At 33.4% G+C, this 25,525-nt stretch overlaps 1 protein-coding gene across 3 annotated transcripts; it reads left to right on the plus strand.

The window, feature by feature from the left end:
* Window positions 1-1,400: 1,400 nt before the first annotated feature.
* On the plus strand, window positions 1,401-25,525 carry TFEC (transcription factor EC). Of its 3 annotated transcripts, none has more exons than XM_017870668.1 (6): window positions 1,401-1,540; window positions 12,401-12,515; window positions 14,561-14,617; window positions 17,206-17,281; window positions 23,450-23,597; window positions 24,542-25,525. In XM_017870668.1, exons 1-6 carry the CDS (start codon window positions 1,475-1,477, stop codon window positions 24,920-24,922), a joined length of 843 nt encoding a protein of 280 aa, XP_017726157.1. In that variant the 5' UTR covers window positions 1,401-1,474; the 3' UTR covers window positions 24,923-25,525. The 3 variants fall into 3 exon arrangements, with proteins under 3 accessions (XP_017726157.1, XP_017726158.1, XP_017726159.1); XM_017870669.1 differs by lacking the exon at window positions 1,401-1,540 and adding an exon at window positions 1,547-1,637; XM_017870670.1 differs by lacking the exon at window positions 1,401-1,540 and adding an exon at window positions 11,108-11,269.

A 25,525-nucleotide genomic window follows, 5' to 3' on the forward strand; every position in this document is an offset into this window, starting at 1 on the left:
GGGAGGGGGGAGGGATTGCATTGGGGAGTTATACATGATATAAATGATGAATTGATGGGTGCTGACGAGTTGATGGGTGCAGCACACCAACATGGCACAAATATACATATGTAACAAACCTGCACGTTATGCACATGTACCCTAGAACTTAAAGTATAATAATAATAAAAAAAACATAACAGGAATATTATCATCTTACGACCATTGTACTTCCTTTTCTTAGTTTGGAATGCTTTCGTCTCACATCTTTGCATGGTTACCTCTTTATGATTCAGATATTTAGTCAATGTCAGCTTGTCAAAGGGGCCTTTCACAATTACCCTAACTAGAAGACCCTACCCCATGACTCCTCAAGTCAATGCCTTGTCTTATTTACCCTCTGACTTATGAGCACTGTAACACAAATGATCTTATTTGTTATTGCATTTACCTATTTGTTCTGTGCTTCCCCCTGTAGAATGCAAACCCCTTGAAGACAGGGATTTTGTCTGTCTCATTTACTGCTGTGTCTCTGGAGCCTAAAACTGTAGCCTGTGGTGTTGTTGTTAGTACCCAGCATAGTGACTAACACATCACAGGTGCTCAGCAAATGCATGTCAAATAAAGGACTAAAATTCACACATAGTATTGAAATAATTGTTTTCATTATACATTCTATTCAGGAATACTTTTAATGGACTAAAAGCAGTAGCAACAAGAATAAAGACAACAATAATAATAGCTACCATGCATTGGTTACTTACTAGGTGACAAGAATTATGCAAAATGCTTTTAGTGCAAAACTACATTTAATTTCACAACAAACCTATGAGACAGAGACTATTGTTGCCTATTAAAACTTTACAAATGAGGAAAGAAGCTTAGAGAAGTTAAGTAACTTGCCCAAGTTCACATAGTTAATGAATGGCAAAGTAGGGCCTTGAATCCAGCCCTGCATGAAACCAGTGCAACTGTCCTACCCATTCTGCTGTGCCAGCAGTCTCAGGGAAGCAGCCATTTCATAGAAGTATAGAATCATATGATTTGAAGGGGTCTGAGACAGATCTGATCATCTGGCACACTCCAGCTGAAAGATTGCTTAGCCTCTGAGTTTAGATCTGTGTATTATTTACATCCATTGGTCTTAGTTTCAGCCCTTTCTTTCGGAGACGTGGATGTGCATAGTAGCTCATTCCTTTTAACATATATAGGTATTTTTTCAATCAAGTGTCTGCAAATGCTGGTGGCATTTGGCAATCTAAGTAAACTGTTATAGTTCAAGATCATTCCAGAGACGAGGAATGAGTAAATATTAACAACCCCCTGTGCTTGGTTGAAACTTGAAAGGACTGTATAACATCAGTGAGCAAGCTTTTGTCAATCACAGTCTAGACCAGGTTAGTCTTAAAGTCCAAAGAAGAACCAAAGTTCACTTTAGTGTAGAAGTTTTTGCAGAGTTCTCTTGGTTATTGCTTGCAAGTTTAAGGAAAAGAAAATGATGAAGGAGACAGAGAAAACCATTGCTATTGTGAAGGTTATAGACACTTCAAAGTTTAAACTGGTGAGCAAGTATATTTTGGAATTCTTTCAGTGTTTGGAGATGAAACCACCTTAAATACTGAATTTAAACTTTATAAACTTATAGTCAATAAAATAAGGTATGTAAACACTGAGCTTTGAAATGCATAAAATATATTCTGCTTTATTGACAAGCGTGTTTACTTACAAGATTATTTTCAGTGCTCTGGACTACAGTAAAAAATTATAACAGTGTATTTAGTAAAAAATATTAAAACTCATGTTTATTAGTACTTTTTAATCAAAAGATGAGGGTTTCAAACTAATTGTTGCAGTGTTTACATTACATTAATTATCTTTATTTATTTATTACTAAATAGATCATTTGTATATAATATGTATGATGCAAAATTATTTATAAAATATCATTCTTTGTTTTATACTTTATCTTTTCTATTATTGTATATAGTCACATATTATATTTCCAGATAATCTGCCACTATATGTATAAACCAGCTCACCAAGGACAAGGGATCTCCTACTCCAGCTCAACACATTATATTTACATATGTCATAATAGGATAAAAATAATAACAACAATAACACAGCGGGATTTCTCTATTCAGTGCATGTCATTTAAACTGTATACCTCTGCTTTAGTAGCAAAGAAAGCAAATTTAGAGGAATATCAATGGTGTGTGTCCTGAAACTATAAAGACCTTGTTTACTGCATCTAAATGAATGAACACCCAAAAGGAGAGACAATAATCTTTCAAATGCCATTTTTTTTGCATGCATCATGTACTCTAGACGCCCCTGTGGTGATCCTCTTTATATGAGAAGTTTATTTTCCTATTGTGTCCACAGTTATTCCATCTAATCTTTTACCATTTTAGGGTCACAATGAATGTTTTCACAAAAACCACAATATAGGATCCAAACAACTCAAATACTCCTTCAGTTTCCCTTGACACTCACATTAAATATATGATAGTGCACATACACGTACATGTAAGGTATTTTTTTCCTTTTGTTATCTCTACTGAGAAATTATCTGGAAATATAATATGTGACTATAAGACTTTTTACATTTTTGTATTTATAATGAAATTATCTAGGATATTATATATATGTATATGTACATACACATATATATGCTGAAGATTCTTAGCTTTACATATATAATCCATTTTCAAGAACATGGTAAATATACACTATAATGCCTTTTCTCTTGCTGAGTGAATAAAAATGGAGAATGATAAAGCAATTAGTTTAAATTCAATTAGAAAGTGTATTGCAAGTTTGTTAGCTCCATATTATTAGGGTGAAAGGAAAAATAAACCAAGCTGGCCTGAGGCAGAGTGCTGGAGAGGGCTTACCCAAAGTTGAGCCTTAGATTTGGATGCTTATTGAAGGAATGGGGACATTGGTAGTGCAGAAAACAGCAGTGGAAAAGAATAAAACTGAGAAAAATTAAATCCAATGCCTTGTAACTTTTTTTAGTACTCAAAACACTTAAGAATAAAAATTTTAAAGGCAAGGGCCCTTCTACCTATAGGGTAGATAATAAAGAACCCAGCCATTGTGTTAGACATTCCTGGGTTTGAATCCAAGCTCTCTACTTCTTTATAAAGCTATATAATCATAAAATGATTATTTCATTTATTAGAGCTTTAATTATTTTATGTTTAAAATGACAATTATACTTACTAGAGTTGTTATAAAGATTACTTGAGATATTGTTATTTAAATTATTATGATCAAACATGCTTGGTTTAATACCTGATATATAACAAATACTCAGCCGTCGATGACAGAGCACATATGTTAGGATCCTGCTTGTATTTTATTATCTTCTTAAAAAAATTCCCCATATATAAATTCACAGATTCTTCGCAGTAAACTTCTTCCCCCTCACACCCTCCCTCCTGCTAGGGTTTGAAGTCTACTGTTGAGAGCCATGGGCACAGTATGTTTACATGTGGTGGTAAGAAATCTTTCATCTTGAGAGTGGTGGGAAATAATGTCAAGTGGAGAGAGTGGGGCCATGTAGTGAGATTTTGAAAACTAAATACAAGACTTTGGGCTTAATACATGCGTTAAGGCAGAAAGATTTTAGATTTCAGATTTTTTGACTGGGAGAAAGCAGAAGGAAGTTGTATTTTTAAACTATGAGTTAGTCCGGGAGGAGTAGTGGTAGTTAATTGAGAGAGATGAAGAAATACTAGTGGCGGGGAACATAATTTAGGCTTAGGGCTGTGAGGATCTTGAAATATGAGAATAGGGAAGAATTTTCAAACTGAGAAATGACTCTTAAAAAAAGTCATATTTGAGTGATAGATCAGATATAAAATATGGAGAGGGAAGAGGCCAAAACAGGAGAAAAAGCATATGTGGAATTCAGGTCAGATTATTTATGTTGTCCTGTATTCGTCCTGATAAGAATAGATGGATGTATAAGCATTTTCAGAGGTTAATTTTATTTAGATGTTTCTATAATAATTTAGGAGCCAGATTTTAGTTTCTTATAGGGCAGCACTGATTTTAAACAAACACAAAGCTATATTTTCCGGGGTTATGAAAACATGTATTGTCTCAAAACATGTTGCCAATGCACTAAATTTGAATACAAGTTTCACTGTCTTTTCTTCCAGACTTAAAATTGCAATTTGGAGACATTAGTAACTTCAACTAAATAAAATAAAATAAAATAAAATAAAATAAAATAAAATAAAATAAAATAAGTGCCATTTTGATAAAATATGAGACAGACGCACACGATTCCTTATCCTAACAGTAAGCAAATGCATAATGGAAACTTTGATCCCTAAGCATTCCATTTAGAGGGTAAGGAGATATGGTAAATAGTGTTTCACAATTTTGTATAAAATCATTCTACATGTATTTAAATCAGCATCTTTACACAGTAGTAGAGTAGGAGATTAAGAATAACAAATTTGATGAAGAGAATCAGAATATCTAAGCCTGAAGAGGTAGGAAAAATTCCCTTTAGGAAACTATTACTGTGGTAGAATTTTATAGGTAAGAAATATTACATCTTGGAAGCATTTTACAAAATGGCATGATATATTTCTTGAAAATATGATACTTTTCCCCATAAAACTATCTAGTTCAGATATTTTCCTTATGAAGTATGTTTAAAGTTTATTTTGATTCTTCAGTAATCATAATACGATTACCACTATTAATTACTTCTTCAGTCAGTAATTATGTTTACTAAGTAACATTTTTCTAGAAAATTTTGCATTTTGTCTAAGCATTTACAATCAATGGCAAATTTTGTCAACTGTGAATATAGATCATTTCACTTATTTATTTCCAATGTGGGTACCTTTTGTTACTTTTTTTTTGCGTAATTATTCTGGCTAAAACTTACAATACTATGCTGAATAGAAGCAGTGAAAATAGGCATCCTTATATGGCTCCCTGTTGGTAGTATATCCCATTATGTTTTTATATTGGCGTAAAATATATATAACATAAAATTTACCATTCTAACAATTTTTAAGTGTACAGTTCAAAGGCATTAAGTACATTCATAATGTGCAACCATCACAACTATCCATTTCCTAAACTTTATCATTATCCCAAACAAAAACTCTGTACTCATTAAGCAATAGCTCCCCTTATCTATGTATTTCCAGCCCCTGATAACTTTTGGTCCACTTTCTGTCTCTATGAATTTCACTATTCTAGGTACCTAGTATAAGTAAAATAATACAATATATATCCTGTTGTGCTTGGCTTATTTCACTTAGCATAATTTTTTCAAGTTTCACCCATGTTGTAGCATTCATCAGAATTTCATTCCTTTTTAAGCTTGAGTACTATTCCATTATGTGTATACACTGCATTTTATTTATCTATTCATCTGTTGATGGGCATTTGACTATTGCAAATAATGCTAATATGAACACTGGTGTACAATTATCTGTTTAAGCCCCTGCTTTCAATTCTTTTGGATATACACTTAGAAGAGAAATTACTGGATCATATGTTAATACTATACTTAACTTTTGAGGAAACTCCATACTGCTTTCCACAATGGCTGCACCATTTCACATTCCCCCCAGCATTCCTCAGTTTTTCTCTTGATATTAGCCATCCTAAGGAGACTGAAGTATTACACAGTAGCTTTGATTTACGATTTCCTAATGACTAGTGATGTTGGGCATCTTTTCATGTGCTTATTGGCTATTTGTGTACATCTTTATTGGAGAAATGTCTATTTAAGTCTTTTGCCCATTTTTAAAATTGGGTTGTCATCATTTTAAACAAACTATCACAAGGACAGAAAACCAAACACTGCATGTTCTCACTCAGAAGTGGGAGTTGAACAATGAGATCACATGGACACAGGGTGGGGTATATCACACACCAGGGCTGGTTGGGGTGTGAGGGACTGTGGGAGGGATAGCATTAGGAGAAACACCTAATGTAAATGACAAGTTTATGGGTGCAGCAAACCAAGATGGTACATGTTTACTGATGTAACAAACCTACACTTTGTGCACAGGTACCCTAGAACTTAAAGTAGAATAAAATAAATAAATAAAATTGGGTTGTTTGTTTTTGTTGTTGAGTTGCAGATTTATTTTTATGTATATATTCTGGATCTTAATCTCTTAAGAAATACATGATCTGCTAGTAGCTTCTCCCATTGTGTGGGTGGTTTTATAGATTTTTTTCTTATGTTTATGTATTTGATCCATTTTGAGTTAATTTTTGTATATGATGTTAGATAAACATCTAACTTTATTCTTTTGCATGATGATAGCCAGTTTTCCCAACACCATTTGTTGAAAAGAATTCCTTTCCCCACTGAGTGGTCTTGGCACCTTTGTCAAAAATCATTTGACCGTAACATAGACAGTTTATTTCTGGACTTGCTATTATACTCCCTAGGTCGATGTGTCTCATTGCCAGACTCACGCTAGCACAGACTTAGATTACTGCAGCCTTGTAATAAGTTTTGAAATCTGGAAGTGTGAGTGCTCCACCTTCCTTCTTTCACAAGATTGTTTTGATTATGCAGGGTCTCTTGAGAGTTCATGTGAATTTAAAATGCATTTTCTATTTCTTTAAAAAAATGCAGTTGGAATTTGTTAAAAATTGTATTGAGTTGTAGACTGCTTTAGATAGTATTGCAATGTTAACAATATTATTTCTTTTCATCCATGAACACAAAATGTCTTTCCACTTATTTATGATTTCTTTCATTTTATTCAGCAGCATTTTTTAGTTTTCAGTGTGTAAGACTTTTGCTGCTTGGGTCAAGTTTACTCCTAAGTATTTCATTCCTTTTGATGCTATTTAAATGGAATAGTTTTCTTAATTTCTTTTTCAGTTTGTTAATGGTTCCTGTGCAGAAATGCAACTGATTTTTGAGCTAATAAATGAATTCAGCTAAGCTGCAGTACATAAAATCAGCACACAGTTTGAATGTGTATGTGCGTTTGTGCATGTGTGTGTGTAAGTGTAGAATCTTAGGGAGGGTTTTCTTAATATGAGATCATGTCAACAGTTAACAGAGATCATTTCGTTTATTCCTTTCCAATATGGATAATTTTTGTTTTTTTTTCTTGCGTAGTTATTATCACCTAAACTTACAATACTGTGTTGAATAGAAGTAGTGAAAATAGGCAACCTTATCTTGCTCCTAATCTTAGGGGAGAAACTTACTACCTTTTAAATCTAACATGTACTGTAGTTACTTTCTCCTTTCTTTTTTTTTTTTTTTTTTTTGAGACGGAGTCTCGCTCTGTCGCCCGGGCTGGAGTGCAGTGGCCGGATCTCAGCTCACTGCAAGCTCTGCCTCCCGGGTTTACGCCATTCTCCTGCCTCAGCCTCCCGAGTAACTGGGACTACAGGCGCCCGCCACCTCGCCCGGCTAGTTTTTTTGTATTTTTTTTTTTTTTAGTAGAGACGGGGTTTCACCGTGTTAGCCAGGATGGTCTCGATCTCCTGACCTCGTGATCCGCCCGTCTCGGCCTCCCAAAGTGCTGGGATTACAGGCTTGAGCCACCGCGCCCGGCCACTTTCTCCTTTCATTTGAAATGTTATTCATTTAATCAGTTTTGCCAGAAGCATGTCAATCTTGTTAATTTTTTTTCAAACAAAAACAACTTGTGCTTTGTGAATCTATCATTGTATTGTTTTGTTCTTCACTGATTTATGGCCTTATTATTTTATTAAATTATCTGTTCTAGTTTCTTTGAGTTTGTTTAGTTATTTTCCCCAATTTTTTAAAGAGTGATGGTTAATTTATATAATTCAAAATGAATCTATTTTATCATTTATTATTTAAGGCTATGAATTTTCTTTAAAACATTGTTTGGCCATATTCCAGACATTTCTTTACATGTGTTTTATCTTTGTTGTATTTTAAAATTCCAGTATGATTTCATCTTAAACTTTGAAGTTTTTAACAATTTTCTAAAATTTCCAAATATTTTGGCAATCAGATACTCTATGAGATGTGTTGAGGATTTCTTTTAACTGAGCACCTAATCAGTTTTTGTATATGTTCCATATATACTTAAGAAAACTGTATTCACTATTTCTTCATGTAAAACTATATACTTGTCTATTGGGCTGAGCTTTAACATTTATTGTTCAAATCTTCTATAGCATTACTGATTATTTTTGTCTTCTTGACTTTTCAAAAAAGGGGAGATATGTGTTAAAGTCTTCTACTATTTTGGTGTATTCATTCATTTCCCCTTGTGGTTCTAAACGTTTTATTTCACATATTTGGAGGTTACTTTATTAGGAGCACACATGCTTGTAATTGTTATACCTTTTAAGAATAGTAACTCATTATCCCTAATAATTTTTTATACCTGAAAGCCCTTTTTTCTGATATTAATATAGCTACATCAGTTTCCCCATGAATATCATTTGCTGGATGTACCTTTCTCCATTCTTTAACTTTTAATCTTTATGTGTCCTTTTACTGTGTGGATATGTCTCTTGTAAGATACTTGTGTCTAGTTCCTGTTTTCTTACTTTATCTGTCAACCCTTTACCTAGAGAGTTTGACTTATTTAGATCATTATTATTATTGATATGTTTTCACTTGCTCTCTTGTCTTAATTCATTTTTGTGCCCCATTTTAAAGTTTCTCCTTAATACATTCTTACCACTTTCACATCCTTTGGGTTCCCTGCTACAGCAACCCAGTTATGCTGATATTATCTAGATTGAGTTACATAGTTATGTGTTTCACTTAATCTTTGATCTTGGATCCACCCCCATTATTTATTCCACAATAACTTTACCAAGATATTCGATCAATTTTATTTTATATTTTTGAGCATGTTCTTTAACTATCTCTACTTATTGAAGCACCTGACCCAAGCTTTTTCCAGTGTTAGTCTTTGTGGGATAAACTTTCTTAAGCATTGTATGCCTAAGAATATTTTTTATCATGGCCTCATGTGTAAATGACATTTGAGCTGCATTTAAAACTGTAAAACTTCATTTTATTTTCTTTCAGTGTTTTAAAATACAGATTTATTTTATTTTTCCATTCAATTTTGCTATTGAAAATATTAATTGGACTTTTGTTCTTCGTACATAATCTTTCTTTCTAGGCTTTTAGATTTTCTCTTTATTATTGTATATTGTTTCATTTTAGTATAATATATCTGAATGTAGGTTTTTTCTGTCATTCTTATTAGGCATTCTATAAACACATTGATTTTAAATGAAAATAAAATAATGATAACTTAAGCTGAAAAAAAAACTCTGTGGTCCATTGATTATTATTAATTCTTAAAATGTGTCTCTGTCACTTTAAAACTACTGTCTTTCTTCCAATATTATTTTTCTCTCTTTTCGAAACTCCTATTGTCTGTAATTTAGTTCTAATTACTCTATTCCTTGTATTGTTTAGGTGTTCTTTCATATTTTCTATTTCTTAGTCCTTTCCCTTATCCTCCTGGGAGATTATTTTTAAAAATTGGTTTTATATTTTACCAATTCTTTTATTTCTTTTTTATCATTTTCATTATGTTGTTTTTCCATTCTATAGGATTTTTTTCTAAGCGTTCTGTTTCTCATATCTCTTATTTCTCCTTGGTCGCTTTGGTCATTATGTTTTTTGTTTATTATTTTATATTACAATTACCTTTGATTTTATTTATAATGTTGCTTGTTGCCTTAGTTTTGAAATAGTCATTTTCCTCAAATGTTTTGATATTTTGACCAGCTATCTCATTTTCTTCAGGAAATATTAGTGATTGTAGATAGCAGTATATAGGTGGAAAGGTTAGACTCTGTCTGTTTCAGTCCCTATCACCTCAGTAGTGGAGATGTGAATAAAATCTAAGGCGAAGAGCCTCTGATACTAGGAAACTACTATCAATCACTCCTCACCTCAAAGCAGTTTCTCAGACCAGGAGTTCACTTTTTTCTATCAGAGAGAAGTATTACCTTATAGAGAAGTAGACTCTGCTCTATCAGGCCTTCTCTCTCACTTTGTTGACTGGATTTTATAATAAATTATTTATTTTTTGTCTTTAAAGTTTGTGAATTTTTTGTTAATATGTTTGCCTACTGTCACATCGTAGATTTTGCTTTACTGAGAAAGCAACCTTTTAAAATATCATAATAAATATTTCTTCATAAAATAGGTATTCATTTGCCTACTGATCTATAAAATAAAGTTAAAACTTGGACCTTATTATGTAAGTAACTTATACCTTTCAAAAGGTTGATGTAAGTTTTCTTTGTGAGCTTTTTCACAGGTGAATGCAATCTGTACATTTTCACTAACACTGGACTCTTACATCTTTTAATGGAGAAAATGCACTTTAGGTTACATGAAGTGTATTACACGCTTTGAAACTGAACTCAATTGTTTAATGATATTCAAAAAATGATTAGCCGTTTATATGAAATAGAGAAGTACCTACAGCATAAAATTAAATAGGATAATTATTGTGCTTTAGGGCATAAATTAGACAATAACCAAGATCAGAAGAATATGCAATAGTTAAGCAGGATTAGGTTCATTATCAGAATTTCAACCCCATTTCTAAGAAATAATGCACTGGGTGCTGTCTGACCAGGTAATATGGAGGCAAGGAAATGCTATAGTTAGGAACCTCTTGCTTTATTGTTGCAGTATATCCGTAATATGGCTCCTTCCTTAACATTTCTGCAACTTGCCACTTCTTCATTGAAATCTATCTGAATTCAAGCTCTTCAGAGGGAAAGTGCCCTTTTCCTAGTTCTGCCTCCCTCACTCCCTTTTTGTTCAATGTGTCCATTATGCTTCTCAAAGGCACAGTGGAAATGTACAATTCAAACTGGTGATGCCTCAGCTCATAACCAACAGGACTTTCAAAAATGACCTTGGAAAATTTACACTTTAAAAGTATGACTAAGTGAATTACATCTTAGAAAACTGCTTTTGGATTTCTTCCAAATAATTGTATTTATTTGATACTAACACACATTGTCTGCCTAATTTGCTCAACTTTGTCCCTATTTTACAGATGAGAAAATTGAGGAGAAATAGCGATGACTTCAATAGCTGGCTTTTATAGCTCCCTTCCAAGACCCATAAAGCAACAATTCTCTTACAATTAAGTTTATATAAAATAAATGTGAAGAGTCCTAATAGAGTTAATAATGAAAAAATATGAAAAAATACATCTGAGAGCCATATAAGTCTAACATGTTCTTATTGACATGCATATAAATTGATGTGATTTCAACTGTATTTTCAAATTTTTCCCCTCAGGTATATACAAAATTTATTATATATACTATAATAGACTATTATCTCAGAAACTAATTTTGGTCATAATATGTCCTTTCTTCATATTTATTTCCAGTCTGATTTTATCAATTCTCTCAGATTGAATTGGAGTTTATGATTCTTCATGAAGACTTGTTAAAGCATTATTTTATTATATGTTTTACTCCTAGTCCTTGAGGAAAGAAAAAAAATTGCTTCTTATTCAGCTCTTTATTTATTGCACAGAAGTAGAATAAAGATACTCACAGTGGAAAAATCTTAAAATTTCAAATCCTGCATAGTGAATGCAGCTTGTTCTGGAATAACGAGTATTAACCTGAAATATGAATATTACTTAAATTTGATTTTCTTGGGAAATCAAATCAAATAGTGCACTTTGAATAATGAATTGGTACAATTTTGAATTGTGTATAAAACAACTTAGGTTTTCTGAAAAATTGTTCCCAAGAAGCAGTTCAAGAATTGTAGTGTTGCTATAATTGGATTTACCCTATATTCACTAGAGGCAAAAGTAGTTTTAAACTACTTTTGGTTACCAGCTGGATATTTATAATAATCTAGAACATTAAGTGTACAATGAGAAAAAGTGTGCCTTTCAGGAAGGGAAGAGTTTCTCATTTAATTAACAGTGTAAAACACCTCTTGACTGTGAGTTGCTGGTAGCACTGATGGTATTAAGAAGATCCCAAAATGTTCAACCATTATACCTAATTTGTGGGATGTGATGAACTTTCCAGCTTTGCAAAGATGCATATTGGTTTTTGTCCAAAATAATATTTTTAATTGTATCAATTTATAACCAGATCATATGCTGGATCAAAATTCCATAACTTTGTAAATATTAATAAGAATTTTCCTTCATACATGAACTGGTTTCTCTTTTTGTCTAAACACATATAACTTTTTTTCAGTGCATCTTATCCATAAGCATTTTACGCTGCATTTTTAAAAAGTTAATGCATACTCTTGTCTTGTTTAAAAGCAAAATGCCTTAAATTACAAATTATTATTAACAAAATGCCACATTTAAAGTGGAAAATATAATATATATAACTAAATATATCAATTTGCACAGAAGGTTTTATTAATCTTTTCTTCCTTTTCCCTCTCAAGTTATCTGGAAGTATTTTGGATGTGTATAGTGATGAACAAGGAATTTCACCAATTAACATGGGGCTTACAAGTGCTTCTTGTCCAAGTAGTCTACCAATGAAAAGAGAAATTGCAGGTAGTGTTGTTTTTATAGTTTTACCTTTTTTATTTTTATTAATGACGTAAGTTATGAGTGACATATTATATTGTGCTAACTAGAATTTTAAAAGTATAACAAAACAATTATGAAAAAGAAGAGACAGTAAATTCATCATTTCTTTCTATGATAATCAAGCAGTAAGTTAATATAACTAATAGTTTGACTGAATCGATTCATTATTTTGGAAATTGGGCAAATACATATGTTTTGTAGAAATATATACATATATATACACACGCTTATATACATACATATATAAAAGACAGCTTCATTTAACATAGGTTCATTTTTATATTAAATAGATGCCATTTGTTAACATGGTTACAAAGTGATGTAATAAATTAGAGAAATTAGTCTATTCTTTGTATGCAGAATTTGACAAAAAACAAATATTGGATTTTTTTCTTTTAGCTTGTTTTATGGATTTCATGATAGACTCACATTTAATTTTCTTAATTGAAAACAAACCCTGAGTTTTCAATAGTTTATTTCAAAATTGTTACAATTAAATTATAGGAGCATAGTCAAGTGCTTCCAAAATAAAGGAGGAAATCAACCCAGGGTCAAAGGAGCTACTTTCCCAAAGGTGTAACAGCTGATTACAGGCAGAACTGGATCAACGTAAGGGTTTCCTGACTTACAAGTCCAGTGTTAGTTCCTCCATAAAAATAAAGTAAATCAATTCACTTGAGATTTCTACAATAAACTTTTGGTCTGGAGCTCAAACACCAGTCTTTAAGAATTTTACATAGTTAATGGTAAAATTTTAAATAAATACAACGTGACCACTCTTAAAGCTCAATCAATAATTCAAAATGTATATGGATCCAAATTATTCAGACTATAATGACTGTAGTTTTAATAAATACACTTAAATAAAATGTATTATTTTATTAACTTTTAAAATTATAACTCTAATAATATTGTATTATTTTTGTTGCATAACAACAAATTACCCCTGAAATTTAGCAATTTGAAGTAATAAATATTTATAATCTCAAAGTAATAAACATTTATAATCTCATTCAGTCTCTGAGCATCAAGAATCCAGGAGTGGCCTAGTGAATTCGTTCAGACCAGAGCCTCTTATGAGGCTGTAGTCAAGATGTCAGCCAGAAGTACAGACAGCTGAGACTTGACTGAGGCTGGAGGATGCACTCCCAAGGTGTTTCACTCAAGGTCTTGTAGGATAGTGCTGCCTGTTGGCAAATGGTCTTTGTTCCTGACTACTTGGACTTCTTCATAGGGTTGCTTGAGTGTCCTCATGACATGACAACTAGAGATCAAAGAGATGCCAATGTGAAAGTTAAAAATTTCTCCTATTATCTAGCCTTGGATTCCATACTAGTCATTTCCACAACAAGCTAGTGGCTTCACAGGTCAGCCTTATTTATTTAATGTGGGAGGGAACTACAAGGTGTGAACACTACAAATTAAGAATCATTGTAGGCCATCCTGGAGGTTGATGGTCATATAAATGCAACCACACCATACATACAGGGAAGTGCCATTTACTGGAAGAAAGTGTGGAATTGTTTCATATGGATATTTGAGAAAAGTAGTGAGTTCCAACTCTTGGGATGTAGAAACAATAATTACTAATAAAATATTTAGATTGGAATAATTTCTTTCTGAATCTCAAAATCCTGAAAATAATAATTGATTTTCTGTGTACTATATTTCTTTTGGTTATCACAATGATTTTAAGGTAGGTATTGTATTATAGTCATTTTACAGATGAAGAGCCTGAAACCCAGAGAAGTGTGGCAATAGATCACATGGCTATTAAATGGAGGGCCAGAAAAGAAATTCAGTTTTTATTATCCCAGAGCCTAAAAGCTTTGCTATTGCCTTTTACTGAAGAGTACTGTGTTCCAAATTTCTGAATATTTGCATCAAAAATATTATTGTACCATTTAGAGCAAATAATACTTTATTTTCACCTAGGAGTTCTCAATTACATTGCCTGGAGGGGTTTTAAGGTAGAACTAAGCATTGTTTTATTATTTTCTTTTGATCAGAAACTGACACTAGAGCTTTAGCAAAAGAGAGACAAAAAAAGGACAACCACAACCTCAGTGAGTATATATTTTTCCATATAAAATTAATGCTAAAGGAAATGCATAGACGTTAAGGTGTATGGTCTTTTATTATACTCCATAAGTATTTTGATGTCAGATGGCCAAAATTAATGCACATACAACCTGATTTATTTTGGGAAATATTAACAATGTGAACTCTCAGAAAAACTATCTATTTTCACAAAATGAAACATCTCGAATTCCCTCCTTGATCATTCACTCCCAAAGAGGCTGCCTGTGACTGAGATGAGTGCATTTGGTTACATTTGAATTCTGCTGTGACTCACTGATTCAAAGGTTTAAAGAGATAAAAGTGACTTTTGAAAATGTACAACATTTAAATAGTAAGAAACATAATTCTAGGTTCCCATTCTTCTGTGTCAATTTACTCCTCCCTTCTTAATGATATGTTATCTGAAAGGCATTGCTGTGTTGTAGTGCTGAATTCCACCTCTGGAACAAATAGTGCTCTCATGCCTTCCTAAGGGTTAATTAGACTCTGATAACAGGTCATATGAGATGGAGAAATCAGGCACCTCCTTATTCAGGAGGATGGACCTAGGGAGGTGGCCTGTGCAGGCTCTGGAAGTGAGCTCAGGGAATTAGGGAGGAAATTGCTTGTGCTGATAACCCAGAGTATAGTTTAGAAGGGTTCCCTTGGCCCTGTGGCTGCCTTGCTGAGTGGAGAGAGGCATGGCCAGAGAAGGCAAGAGTGCTTCCTCTAAATATTGATCAGAGTAGTAGCCTCTCTTGTCTGGATCTAAGGACAGGATTGAGTGAACATGTCAAAAATGTTGTGAAGAGTGAAACCACCGTGGCATGAAGTAGTTTAGTAATTTCTTAAAACTTGACTCCTTTACAAATAACTAGTACTAGGTATGAACAACATTGGGGAACCAGATTTCTCATTATAATTAGCCATTTAAAAATTCATAGACTACTATCTAAGAAGAGTAGAGAAGAAGGTTTTGACATTCTACATAAGATAGATTTAAATAAAATATCTTAAATAAATAAGAGAGGACAAAAACAGTCCCTTATTTTGAGAAAAAAAACCGTAACTTGCTTCATAGTTGTTCTTCATCTTGTATTTAAAACTGTGGCTTATAAGAGTTAATGTGTGTTGACATAAAATTATTAATAAAATCTTATTTATATATGTATATGTTATATATATACATTTCTATATATGTATTATATATGTGTACATATGTTTCTATTAGCTTTACCTTTATTTTATAGTCAGTGTTTTTTGTGGTGTCATTTAGCTGTTTTCTGAATTATGTGCACAGGGGAAATAGGATTGGTGAAGAGGGAAAATAAACTGTTACCAGAACCGATTATATTCTCATTTTAGAGGAATCACAATATATTATTCCTAAAGGTCAAATTCATTCATGTACTTTGCTTTGTAGAGTAAGTTCATCAAGGCAATTCATAGTCTGATGACTTTCTTTGTTTCTAGTAGCAGTTCATAATTCTCAAATGTGAACTGTTTAAGTATTTTCCAACATTTAAAAAATATATTTTCCTCTTCTTCATATCCTTTTCTACCTTTACTTCCCTGAAAGGTTTAAACGTATCTGTTGAAAAGGATACCATATATAAGTATATGTTATGGTTCTTGATATTAGGAATATAGAGTAGAAGACTGCTCTTAGAGAAGAGTAATACAGGAAATTTGACAGATATATGTTTTATGTTGAATATTTATGATGTTCAGAAAATTGCCATAAGCAATGAATGTATGGAAATGCAAAAAGAGAAAACAGTCTCTGAATAAGAGCTGATATCAGTAGTTTTCAAAGCATTGGCCCTACAAAAACAGTATCAGCATCACTGTGAAACTTCTTAGAAATAGAAATTCTTGCCCACTCTTGTCCCCCTACTTCCAGGACACACTAAAATTAGAATCTTTAAGTGTGTGGTGCAAATCTGTTTTAATAGTCCTTCCAGGTGTGTCTAAAGAGTGCCAAAGTATAACAACAAGTTATTTATATATTATTGGAAACTAAAATAGAAAACTAAATTTACAGTCTAATCAATATACATTCATTTACCACCTCCCATATGTCAAGCTCTCTGGTGATACTAAAATAAGTAAGTTAGGTCCCTGCCCTCAAGGAGGTCATAGAGTCTACTTGGATACACACACCTACTATGTGCTAAACATTGTTAGGCTTTGAGGACAGTATATGAGAAGAGTAAAGAGTGTTGCATGACCTCAAATGATTACAATCTTGATGGATTGGCAAATTGTCAATGTATGAAATAATCAAACAGATATACATATGAATATATATATACACATTTCATTATGAATATTATAGTATTTTAAAGAATTTTAAAAAATATTTCATGACAAAATGTTTTTAAAACAGTGTAAATTGTATATTTATAATTCTAATATTGAAACTTTTATTTTAGAATAAAGAATTTTATTTTATTCTTGAGAAGTATTATCATTTGACTAAATGGAAAGTTTTTTGCCCATTGTTTTTAAAAGATTATTAAGAAAGTTTACAGCTGACCAAAAGTGAACTGTGCATTAATGAGAATAATCAATAATGTTTCTTCTTTAATAGTTGAAAGAAGAAGAAGGTATAATATTAATTACCGAATCAAGGAGCTTGGCACTCTTATTCCAAAGTCTAATGATCCGTGAGTTCAACAATCATTTCTATAATAATGTTATAATTTAAAGACCTCCAAAAATGAATGGGAGGGAAGAAGGGAGGAGAACCAATGACTAGGAAACTAAGCAGCTTATGGCAAAAATAAGGCTATTGCTGGGCTCATTTTAAAATGTCTCTTCCAGGCTGATTGTTATTGAGCATCAGGGCTGTTACAGGAGCTGTCCGTTTGAGCTATAAGGTGTAAATAAGTTATTTCTCCTCAATTCATAGTGAGTCTTTCTGTAAGGTGACAATATTGTCAAATTTAGTGATAATGTCAAATATTACTTATGATATGGACTGCTATATTCAATTTTTATGAGTATAACAATTCTCCCAATTTAAAATTTGCATGCAAGTGAAAATAGAATTGTTAGATTTTCCAAGGTCCCCAAATTTTGGAGACACACAAGTAACAAATGGAATTGTAAAAGCATATTGATTGATGCTAACCAGGCTTTGTGCTGTATGCACAAAATGTCCATCAAACAAATTACTTACTCTTGTAAATATTGAGAAATAAAGTGTTAAGTTAAAATATTGAATGTTTCTTTAAAAATAAGAACACCTGTAATCCCAGCACTTTGGGAGGCCGAGGTGGGCGGATCACTTGAGGTCAGAAGTGTAAGACCATCCTGGCCAACATGGTGAAACTCCGTCTCTACTAAAAATACAAAAATTAGTCTGGCATGGTGGCGCATGCCTGTAATCCCAGCTACTCAGGAGGCTGAGGTGGGAGAATCCCTTGAACCCAGGGGGCAGAGGTTGTGGTGAGCTGAGATCACGCCCCTGCACTCCAGCCTGGGCAACAGAGCAAGACTGTGTCTCAAAAAAAACAAAAAAAAAAGTGAAAATATGGAATCTGTAGCATTAATAATGATTTGAAAATATTTCCTTAAAACTGAGAATATTTTTCCTCCAAATACTGGATATTATTCATTATCCAGAAATGATCATGTTTGATAAAGTCATACTTGTGTGCCAGGCACATTGTCTCATGCCTATAATCCCAGTACTTTGGGAGGGCCAAACAGGAAGATTGTTTGAGGCCGGGAGTTCAAGATCAGTCTGGGTGCAATCCCACCTCTAAAGAGAAAGCAAGCAAGAAGGAAAAGAAAGGAAAGGGAAGGGAGAGGAAGGGAGGGGAAGGGAGGGGAAGGGAGGGGAGAGGAGGGGAGGGGAGGGGAGGGGAGAGGACAGGAGGAAAGGGAAGGGAAGGGAAGGGGAGAGAAAGAAAGAGAAAGAAAGAGCAAGCTGGGCATGGTAGCATGAACCTGTACTCCAAGCTACTCAGGAGGCTGAGACACAGGGATCGCTTGAACCCAGGATTTCAAGGCTAAAGTGAGCCATGATCGCACCACTGCATTCCAGCCTGCAGTTCTATCTAGTGATAGAACAAGACACTGCACCTCCCCCCCAAAAAAAGTTACGTTTGTGAGATTTTGAAGCACTTGTTTTCTAAATGCGAATTTGCTCATTTACTTGGACAATTCAACAATTCGTTAGAAAAGGGAATGCAATATTTGTCCTTATGTACATATTAGACTGCGAAGACATTTAGTGCTGAAGAGCTCAGGTCTAATTTAGACTCTACTCCAAACTCTTCAAATCTTTTAAAGTATCTAAACATGTGACTCTGTTAGCTAAAGAAAACACTTGTCTTCTCTATATGCCTGTGTTTGTATAAAAATAAAATCAAATAAGGTATATGGGAATAGTTTGCAAGTTATAAAGTTTTATGAGAGATTATTACTCCAAATTTTAATAAAAACTTTATCTAAAGACTCCTTTCTAGTTCTAATTCATTTTCTAGAACATGGGATGGTAAGCATTTTTTGTAAAGGGCCAGATAGTAAATATTTCAAGCTTTGTGGGCTGTACAGAAAGTCTTTGTCACAATTATTTAACTCTGGCATTGTAGCATGAAAGCAGACACAGACAACATGTGAATGAATGAGCTTGACCGCATCCAGTGAAATGTATTGACAAAAATAAGCTATGGGCTATAGTTTGTCTACCCTTAGTCTGGAATATGAAAATTCAATTTACTATAGACTCGTATCTAAAAGAGACCAGAATTGGGAAAACCGCATTGCAAGCATTGTTTTTCTCTTCCTTACGAATCTCAGAAAGAAGGGTTATTATTTGTTTTAATTCTATTATGTTGTATGTAGGAAATAACATTTATTTGGGGTCTAATGGAAAACACATTAATTAGATATTGAGTATGTCTATACGTGGATCTTTCTGTATATCACAGGTAGAGAAGACACTTCATTGAAATGTGTGGCATTCCAAAAATCTCAGTACCAATTTTGTTTAAATACATTTTATTCCTTGGCTTGCTGTGACCTGGCCTGTTACTCCTGTGTCCCTTTTTAGGGTTTAGCAATGAGGGTCCCATGGTTGAATCCAGAGCATATCCTCTTAAAATGGACTTTACCTGAGAACCACGGTCTGGCTCCATGGACTAAGGAATATTCGTCTAACGTGACAAAATTATTTTGGATCCATTTGTCACATTTTCAAATGTTATTAGGGATGATCTGAAAGTCACAGGAAACAAGAATGCTGGGGAAAGGGAAGGGTAGCATAGAGGAGGCAAATTTACTTTGAGGGTGAGAAAAGGAAAGAAGAAATGACATTATTATGTTATGACAATGAGAAAATTAACAAACAGTGGATCTGAAAAAAAAAAGATACAAGATTTTAGTTTGAGTTTAACAAATTTTTGAATAACTTGTTGAACAGGTGACTACAACCATTAAAATGACTAAGAACAGTTTTTAAAAATAAAAAGTACATTAAAGTATACAATTGTCTAGTATGAGATATTTCAAATTATGTGCCATACCTATTAATGGGTCATGGAATCACTCAAATGAGACAAATGCAGCATTTTAAACAAACAAGGAAGAATAGCATTGAAAATATGAGAGTATTACATGTAAAGAGAATAGGAAAGCTCTGTGAAATCTTTGTTGCAGTTTTATATACTAAGAGTGTGCCAAGTCACTCAAGTCACTATGTAAAACGTATTTCTTGTGGCAGATGCATTTGAAAGGTGGGAAAGCCACAGTTGGCAGAAGGAGTACTGAACTGAGTGAGGAAACCTGGGGCTTATCTCCTAAACCCCATACACTCTTGGGCAAATGGCAGCAACTGTGGTATGGTTGACCTTTGAGTACCTTTCCAGCTCATGATTGGAAGATATTTTGGAGTTGGCTTAGGAAATAAAAGTTAATACCTGAAGATACTTTGAATTCTATGAAGTTTTTATTTTTATGTATCAAAACATTCAGAAAGTTCCATTTCTTTGCAGGTCATAATGGTGAGGTCAGAAGGAAAAGTAATATAGAGAATAGCTGTAATTGAGAAGGATAGGTTGAGAAAATTACGTGAAAAAAAACACGACCGGGCAATGACAATCTCTTGACTAGTGTTAAAAAAACAAAACTGCAGCAAAAATAACAATCAAAGAGAAAGAGTGAAGAGCTTCTACAACATGTAGTAGTTGTCCTCTTTAGCTTTCTTGGAAACACTTTTGTCTGTATGTGTTTTGTGAGCCATGTTTACAAAATTACATACATAGAAATTTAAAATATTATTAGATCATTAATTACTCTATTACTCTTGTTTTTGCACTTTAAAAAGTTTTCTAAATAGTTTGAAGTTTTTTTACTTTATCTTTCCTCCCCTCTACAACCAAATTCCTCCTGCTTTTGTGTAAGAATGATAGTTGGCATAGCATATGAGACCTGACAAAGCTTTCTAAGTCAGTGAGCACAATGTTGAAGCCAAAAAATAAATAAATAAATAAAAATAAATAATTTTTAAAAATCAGACCTGCATAGTATTTTTTCTTTATTTTTAAAATCTTTTTAAAATTATTTTTTAATGCTTGAAGTGGATGTGCCACTCCTCAGATAACAACAGATTTTAACTATTTTCCAATACTTTGCCGGGCAGCAACTCCTTACTTACTCCAATTTATACATTTGTATTATCTGCTCTGACTGTAAATGCATTCAGGCTTTCAATCCACCCGAAGTTTTTAAGATCTTAAAAAATAAAAATTGTTGTGCAGGAAAATGAAAAGCCAGCATCACCAGTCAACACTTATCCTTCAGCCATGCCTTTATTGGTGTGTCTGTGTTTAGTGGTACCACCCTATATAATATTTATAATGCCTCTTCGCTGAAATTTGTTTTGGGAGAGAGGCAAAAAGTCTCTTTAGTAAAATATAAAAAATAAAAATAAATTAAGAAAGAACCTTGTAAATTAAAATGTCTTAAAATAGAGGAACTTAAAAAACGTATTGTAAGTGACATCAAGGTACAAATTGAAGGGAGGGCTCATTGTGTGTGCCTCTATCCACCATTTTGGAAGATTTGTTTTTGATAAATAGTATTTATAACTTCAAGGTGTCCTAGGTTTTTTTTTTTTTTTTTTTTTACCAACATATTTCTCTGTCCCTCAAGTTTTCTTCCCATGGGAAAAAAATGACACAAAATAAAGGGTCCATAAGGCTTTTGCTTCTACTTAAATTTAGTTACAGTCCATTACACGATTCAGTTACAGATACTTGGTTTAACATAAAAGATAGCCCTGTCTCTCCCCACTTCCCACCGACCACCATCCCAACCATTCCCCTCACCCCATGTGGAGTGGAGTAGACCCAACAGCCATTATGGCCCTTAAAGAAAATGACAAGCATTTATCAAACTGCGAGTCCCATTGACAATGGTTTGGTGCACTGCAGTAGAAAGAGCTCTTATCCAGGGTCCAGTAAGCATTTCACCTTCCTAGCAGAAAAAAAGTCTCTTCTTTTAATATTTTTACTGCTAAATGGCATGCTCATCACCAAAAATAATATGTAGAAATGTTATATTTCCCTACTTGTGTGCTTTACGCATATTGAAAACATCTTGTGACTCTAATTAAAAATGCATCCAGGGCCGGGCGGGTGGCTCCAAGCCTGTAATCCGCACTTTGGGAGGCCGAGACGGGTGGATTCAACGAGGTCAGGAGATCGAGACCATCCTGGCCTAACACGGTGAAACCCCGTCTCTACTAAAAAATACAAAATAACCTAGCCGGGCGCGAGGTGGCAGGCGCCTGTAGTCCCAGCTACTCCGGAGGCTGAGGCAGAGAATGGCGTGAACCCGGGAGGCGGAGCTTGCAGTGAGCTGAGATCCGGCCACTGCAACTCCAGCCTGGGCGACAGAGCCAGATCCGTCTCAAAAAAAAAAAAAAAAAAAAAAATGCATCCAGGTTTTCCAACAACTCTGATTAACACTTAGCAATTAGTTTGGACTCATTCTCCAAACATATTATTATTTCTCATGCAGTATTACATTCATTAATGTATATTTTCAGATACCAAAATCGGTAGCCTCTTCCACAATGTCATATCTTTAATTCTTTCTGTCTTAAAAAGTAAGTTTTAATGAAATGATTTCTTCTATGCTAACACCTAAAAGTTTCCAGTAATGTTTAATTATATTTACTTATCTTAAATGTATTTAAAACAGCTACTCATATCAAGCTTTTAAAAGTTTTGATGATGTTTGTACAGAAAAAAATGGCTGAATAGTTTTAGAAAGTTTGCTCTATTGCATAAAGTGATGTTGCCAGAGTCTGATTTGTTTCACAATTGCTCAGGATCACCATTCAGGAGGGACCTTATTTTTTTCTTAGAAACATAAAAGCAACCTTATTAGAAAGTAGGTTAAAAGATTGCTACATTTGAAATGATCTTAAAAAATTTAGGCTTAAGTCCTCAGTAATGTACATTTCCTAGTTCATTAATGCAGAAATACTGCACATAGATTTTAATCTTAGAGTTAATAATAAAAGCAATTTTCACTAAAAATATAAAACTGTAATGGTAGAATCATGATATTGCATTTAGCTCTCCCACAAAAGTCACTTTATTACTTTCTTTTGACACTTATTTTCATTCTGGGATTAATTTTACTATATAAGGGCTTCTTAACTATTCTATTAAAATTTCTATTCAGAAGCAATAATATCTAAGAGTGAATAATAGTCATGTAAATCATTATTTCATATTAATGTAAAAGATTTTGTAAGTTCTTATGAATTCTGCTGACATGCACAATTGTGAAAAGGTTATCTCTCCGTTCTACAGTGATATGCGCTGGAACAAAGGAACCATTCTAAAAGCATCAGTGGAGTACATCAAGTGGCTACAAAAAGAACAACAGAGAGCCCGAGAATTAGAACACAGACAGAAGAAATTAGAACAGGCTAACAGGCGACTTCTACTTCGGATTCAGGTTTTTATAAGAATGTTGCCATGAGCCACATAGCTTACATATGACTCAGCTGTCATCAGTTTTCTTCATTGGTCTCATTTATTTTTCTCTTATTAACAATTCTTTTTCCTTTTGAAGGATAATTTTACTGCTTTTTAGAAGTTCGTGAATTGGATTGTTTCAATTAGGTTTTGACTAGAAATCCAGGATCAAGATAGCTGAAAATGTATATATGTATATACACATATGTGTATATATGTGTGTGTGTATATATATACATATATAATGACAACAACAAATTACAAAATGCATAAAATATAACACATTTCATAAATGCACACATTATTATCCCAATCAAATAATAATACTAAGTAGAACGCTTGTTTCTCTAGATTATATTGGACATTAAATTCTCCCCTCCTTCGTTCATTTCTTTCCCAACATTGCTGTGGTTTTCATTGCCTCAAGGAGTGTTGTGCCAGTTTATATTAAGTCACTTCTCATCTGTTCATATAATCCAAAATATCAAAACATGGGCTTTTATAACTCTCAAGATTTTTTAAAAATGTGAGTATGCTTAGCACCAGGTAAAGCATTTACTGTTTCCATGAAAAGGTACTGCATTTATGGTGAGAAATTAATCAGGAAGAATAAATAGATGACTTTCTCCTGTCTCCAAATGGCTGTATTGTAGTCTGAGCCACTGTGGAACTATCATCAGTCATACATTCCTTTGTAGAACAATGAGACCGAACTTAAAAAAAATCTGAATAATTTTCTCAGAGTTATTTTTCAGACATCAGAAATGTATCAATTTCATTATTTGCAAAGATTATTCATAATTTGCATTGCATTATTCTTCATTTTAAATGCTTGTTAATATTTTGATTCTATGTCTGGCTTATTCTCTACTGTTAAATCCAATTTCAAAGATGTTATTTAATGATTCTCGTTTGAAATTACAGGAACTAGAAATTCAGGCTCGTACTCATGGTCTGCCAACCCTGGCTTCACTTGGCACGGTTGATTTAGGTGCTCATGTCACCAAACAGCAGAGCCATCCTGAACAGAATTCAGTAGACTATTGCCAACAACTGACTGTGTCTCAGGGGCCAGCCCCTGAGCTCTGTGATCAAGCTATAGCCTTTTCTGATCCTTTGTCGTACTTCACAGATTTATCATTTAGTGCCGCATTGAAAGAGGAACAAAGATTGGATGGCATGCTATTGGATGACACAATCTCTCCATTTGGAACAGATCCTCTGCTATCTGCCACTTCCCCTGCAGTTTCCAAAGAGAGCAGTAGGAGAAGTAGCTTTAGCTCAGATGATGGTGATGAATTATAAGAAATAAACAGACCCAATTCATCAACTGGAAAGCAGTTCTATGCTGGTGCTACGCAATTATGCTCTGTGTTTCATATGTTGCTTTGGCTTATTTTTTTCCTAAAGGAATGTGGTGTTCATGAAAAACTGATAGAAGCAACAGAAGAATTCGCAGGAAGAAAAATCATGGTGTTAATGAATTATTGAGGGTGGAAAAAAGGTGTTTTCTTCTTTGACTACAGAGTCCAAATCCACTTAAATTCTGTTTTACTGGAAAGAGGTACAGCATAAGAAATAGCTCTTTACTGATGCTTTAAAAGCAGCAACTTGGTGGTGTACTACTGGAACTAATGACTGCAAAGTGTAAAATGACTGAAATATACAAACAGTCTCTTAGTTATTCATTTCCATCTTCTCTTCAACTTTTACATCCGTCTTCAAGAATCAAGATCAGCATATCAGGTGGTCATTGCCTTTCTCCATTGTCTAGTAGATATGTCTAAAGTTCAAACTTTATAGGAGAAATAATGATATAATAGATTTTCTGTCACTTGTGCTTGAAAAGCAAATCTACAATAAATGTGAGAATTTTCCACAATAAAATATGGATGACTTATAAAAACA

This window comes from Rhinopithecus bieti, unplaced genomic scaffold (genome assembly GCF_001698545.2).
Source record: "Rhinopithecus bieti isolate Rb0 unplaced genomic scaffold, ASM169854v2 scaffold_5350, whole genome shotgun sequence".
In the NCBI taxonomy this organism is placed as follows: Eukaryota; Metazoa; Chordata; class Mammalia; order Primates; family Cercopithecidae; genus Rhinopithecus; species Rhinopithecus bieti.

Coding starts and splice junctions, on each gene's coding strand:
- TFEC (XM_017870668.1), top strand. CDS start 1,475: ATGATGAAGGAGACAGAGAAAACCATTGCTATTGTGAAGGTTATAGAC. Junction 12,516..14,560: donor AATGAAAAGAGAAATTGCAG/GTAGTGTTGTTT, acceptor TCTTTTGATCAG/AAACTGACACTAGAGCTTTA. Junction 23,598..24,541: donor GACTTCTACTTCGGATTCAG/GTTTTTATAAGA, acceptor TTGAAATTACAG/GAACTAGAAATTCAGGCTCG.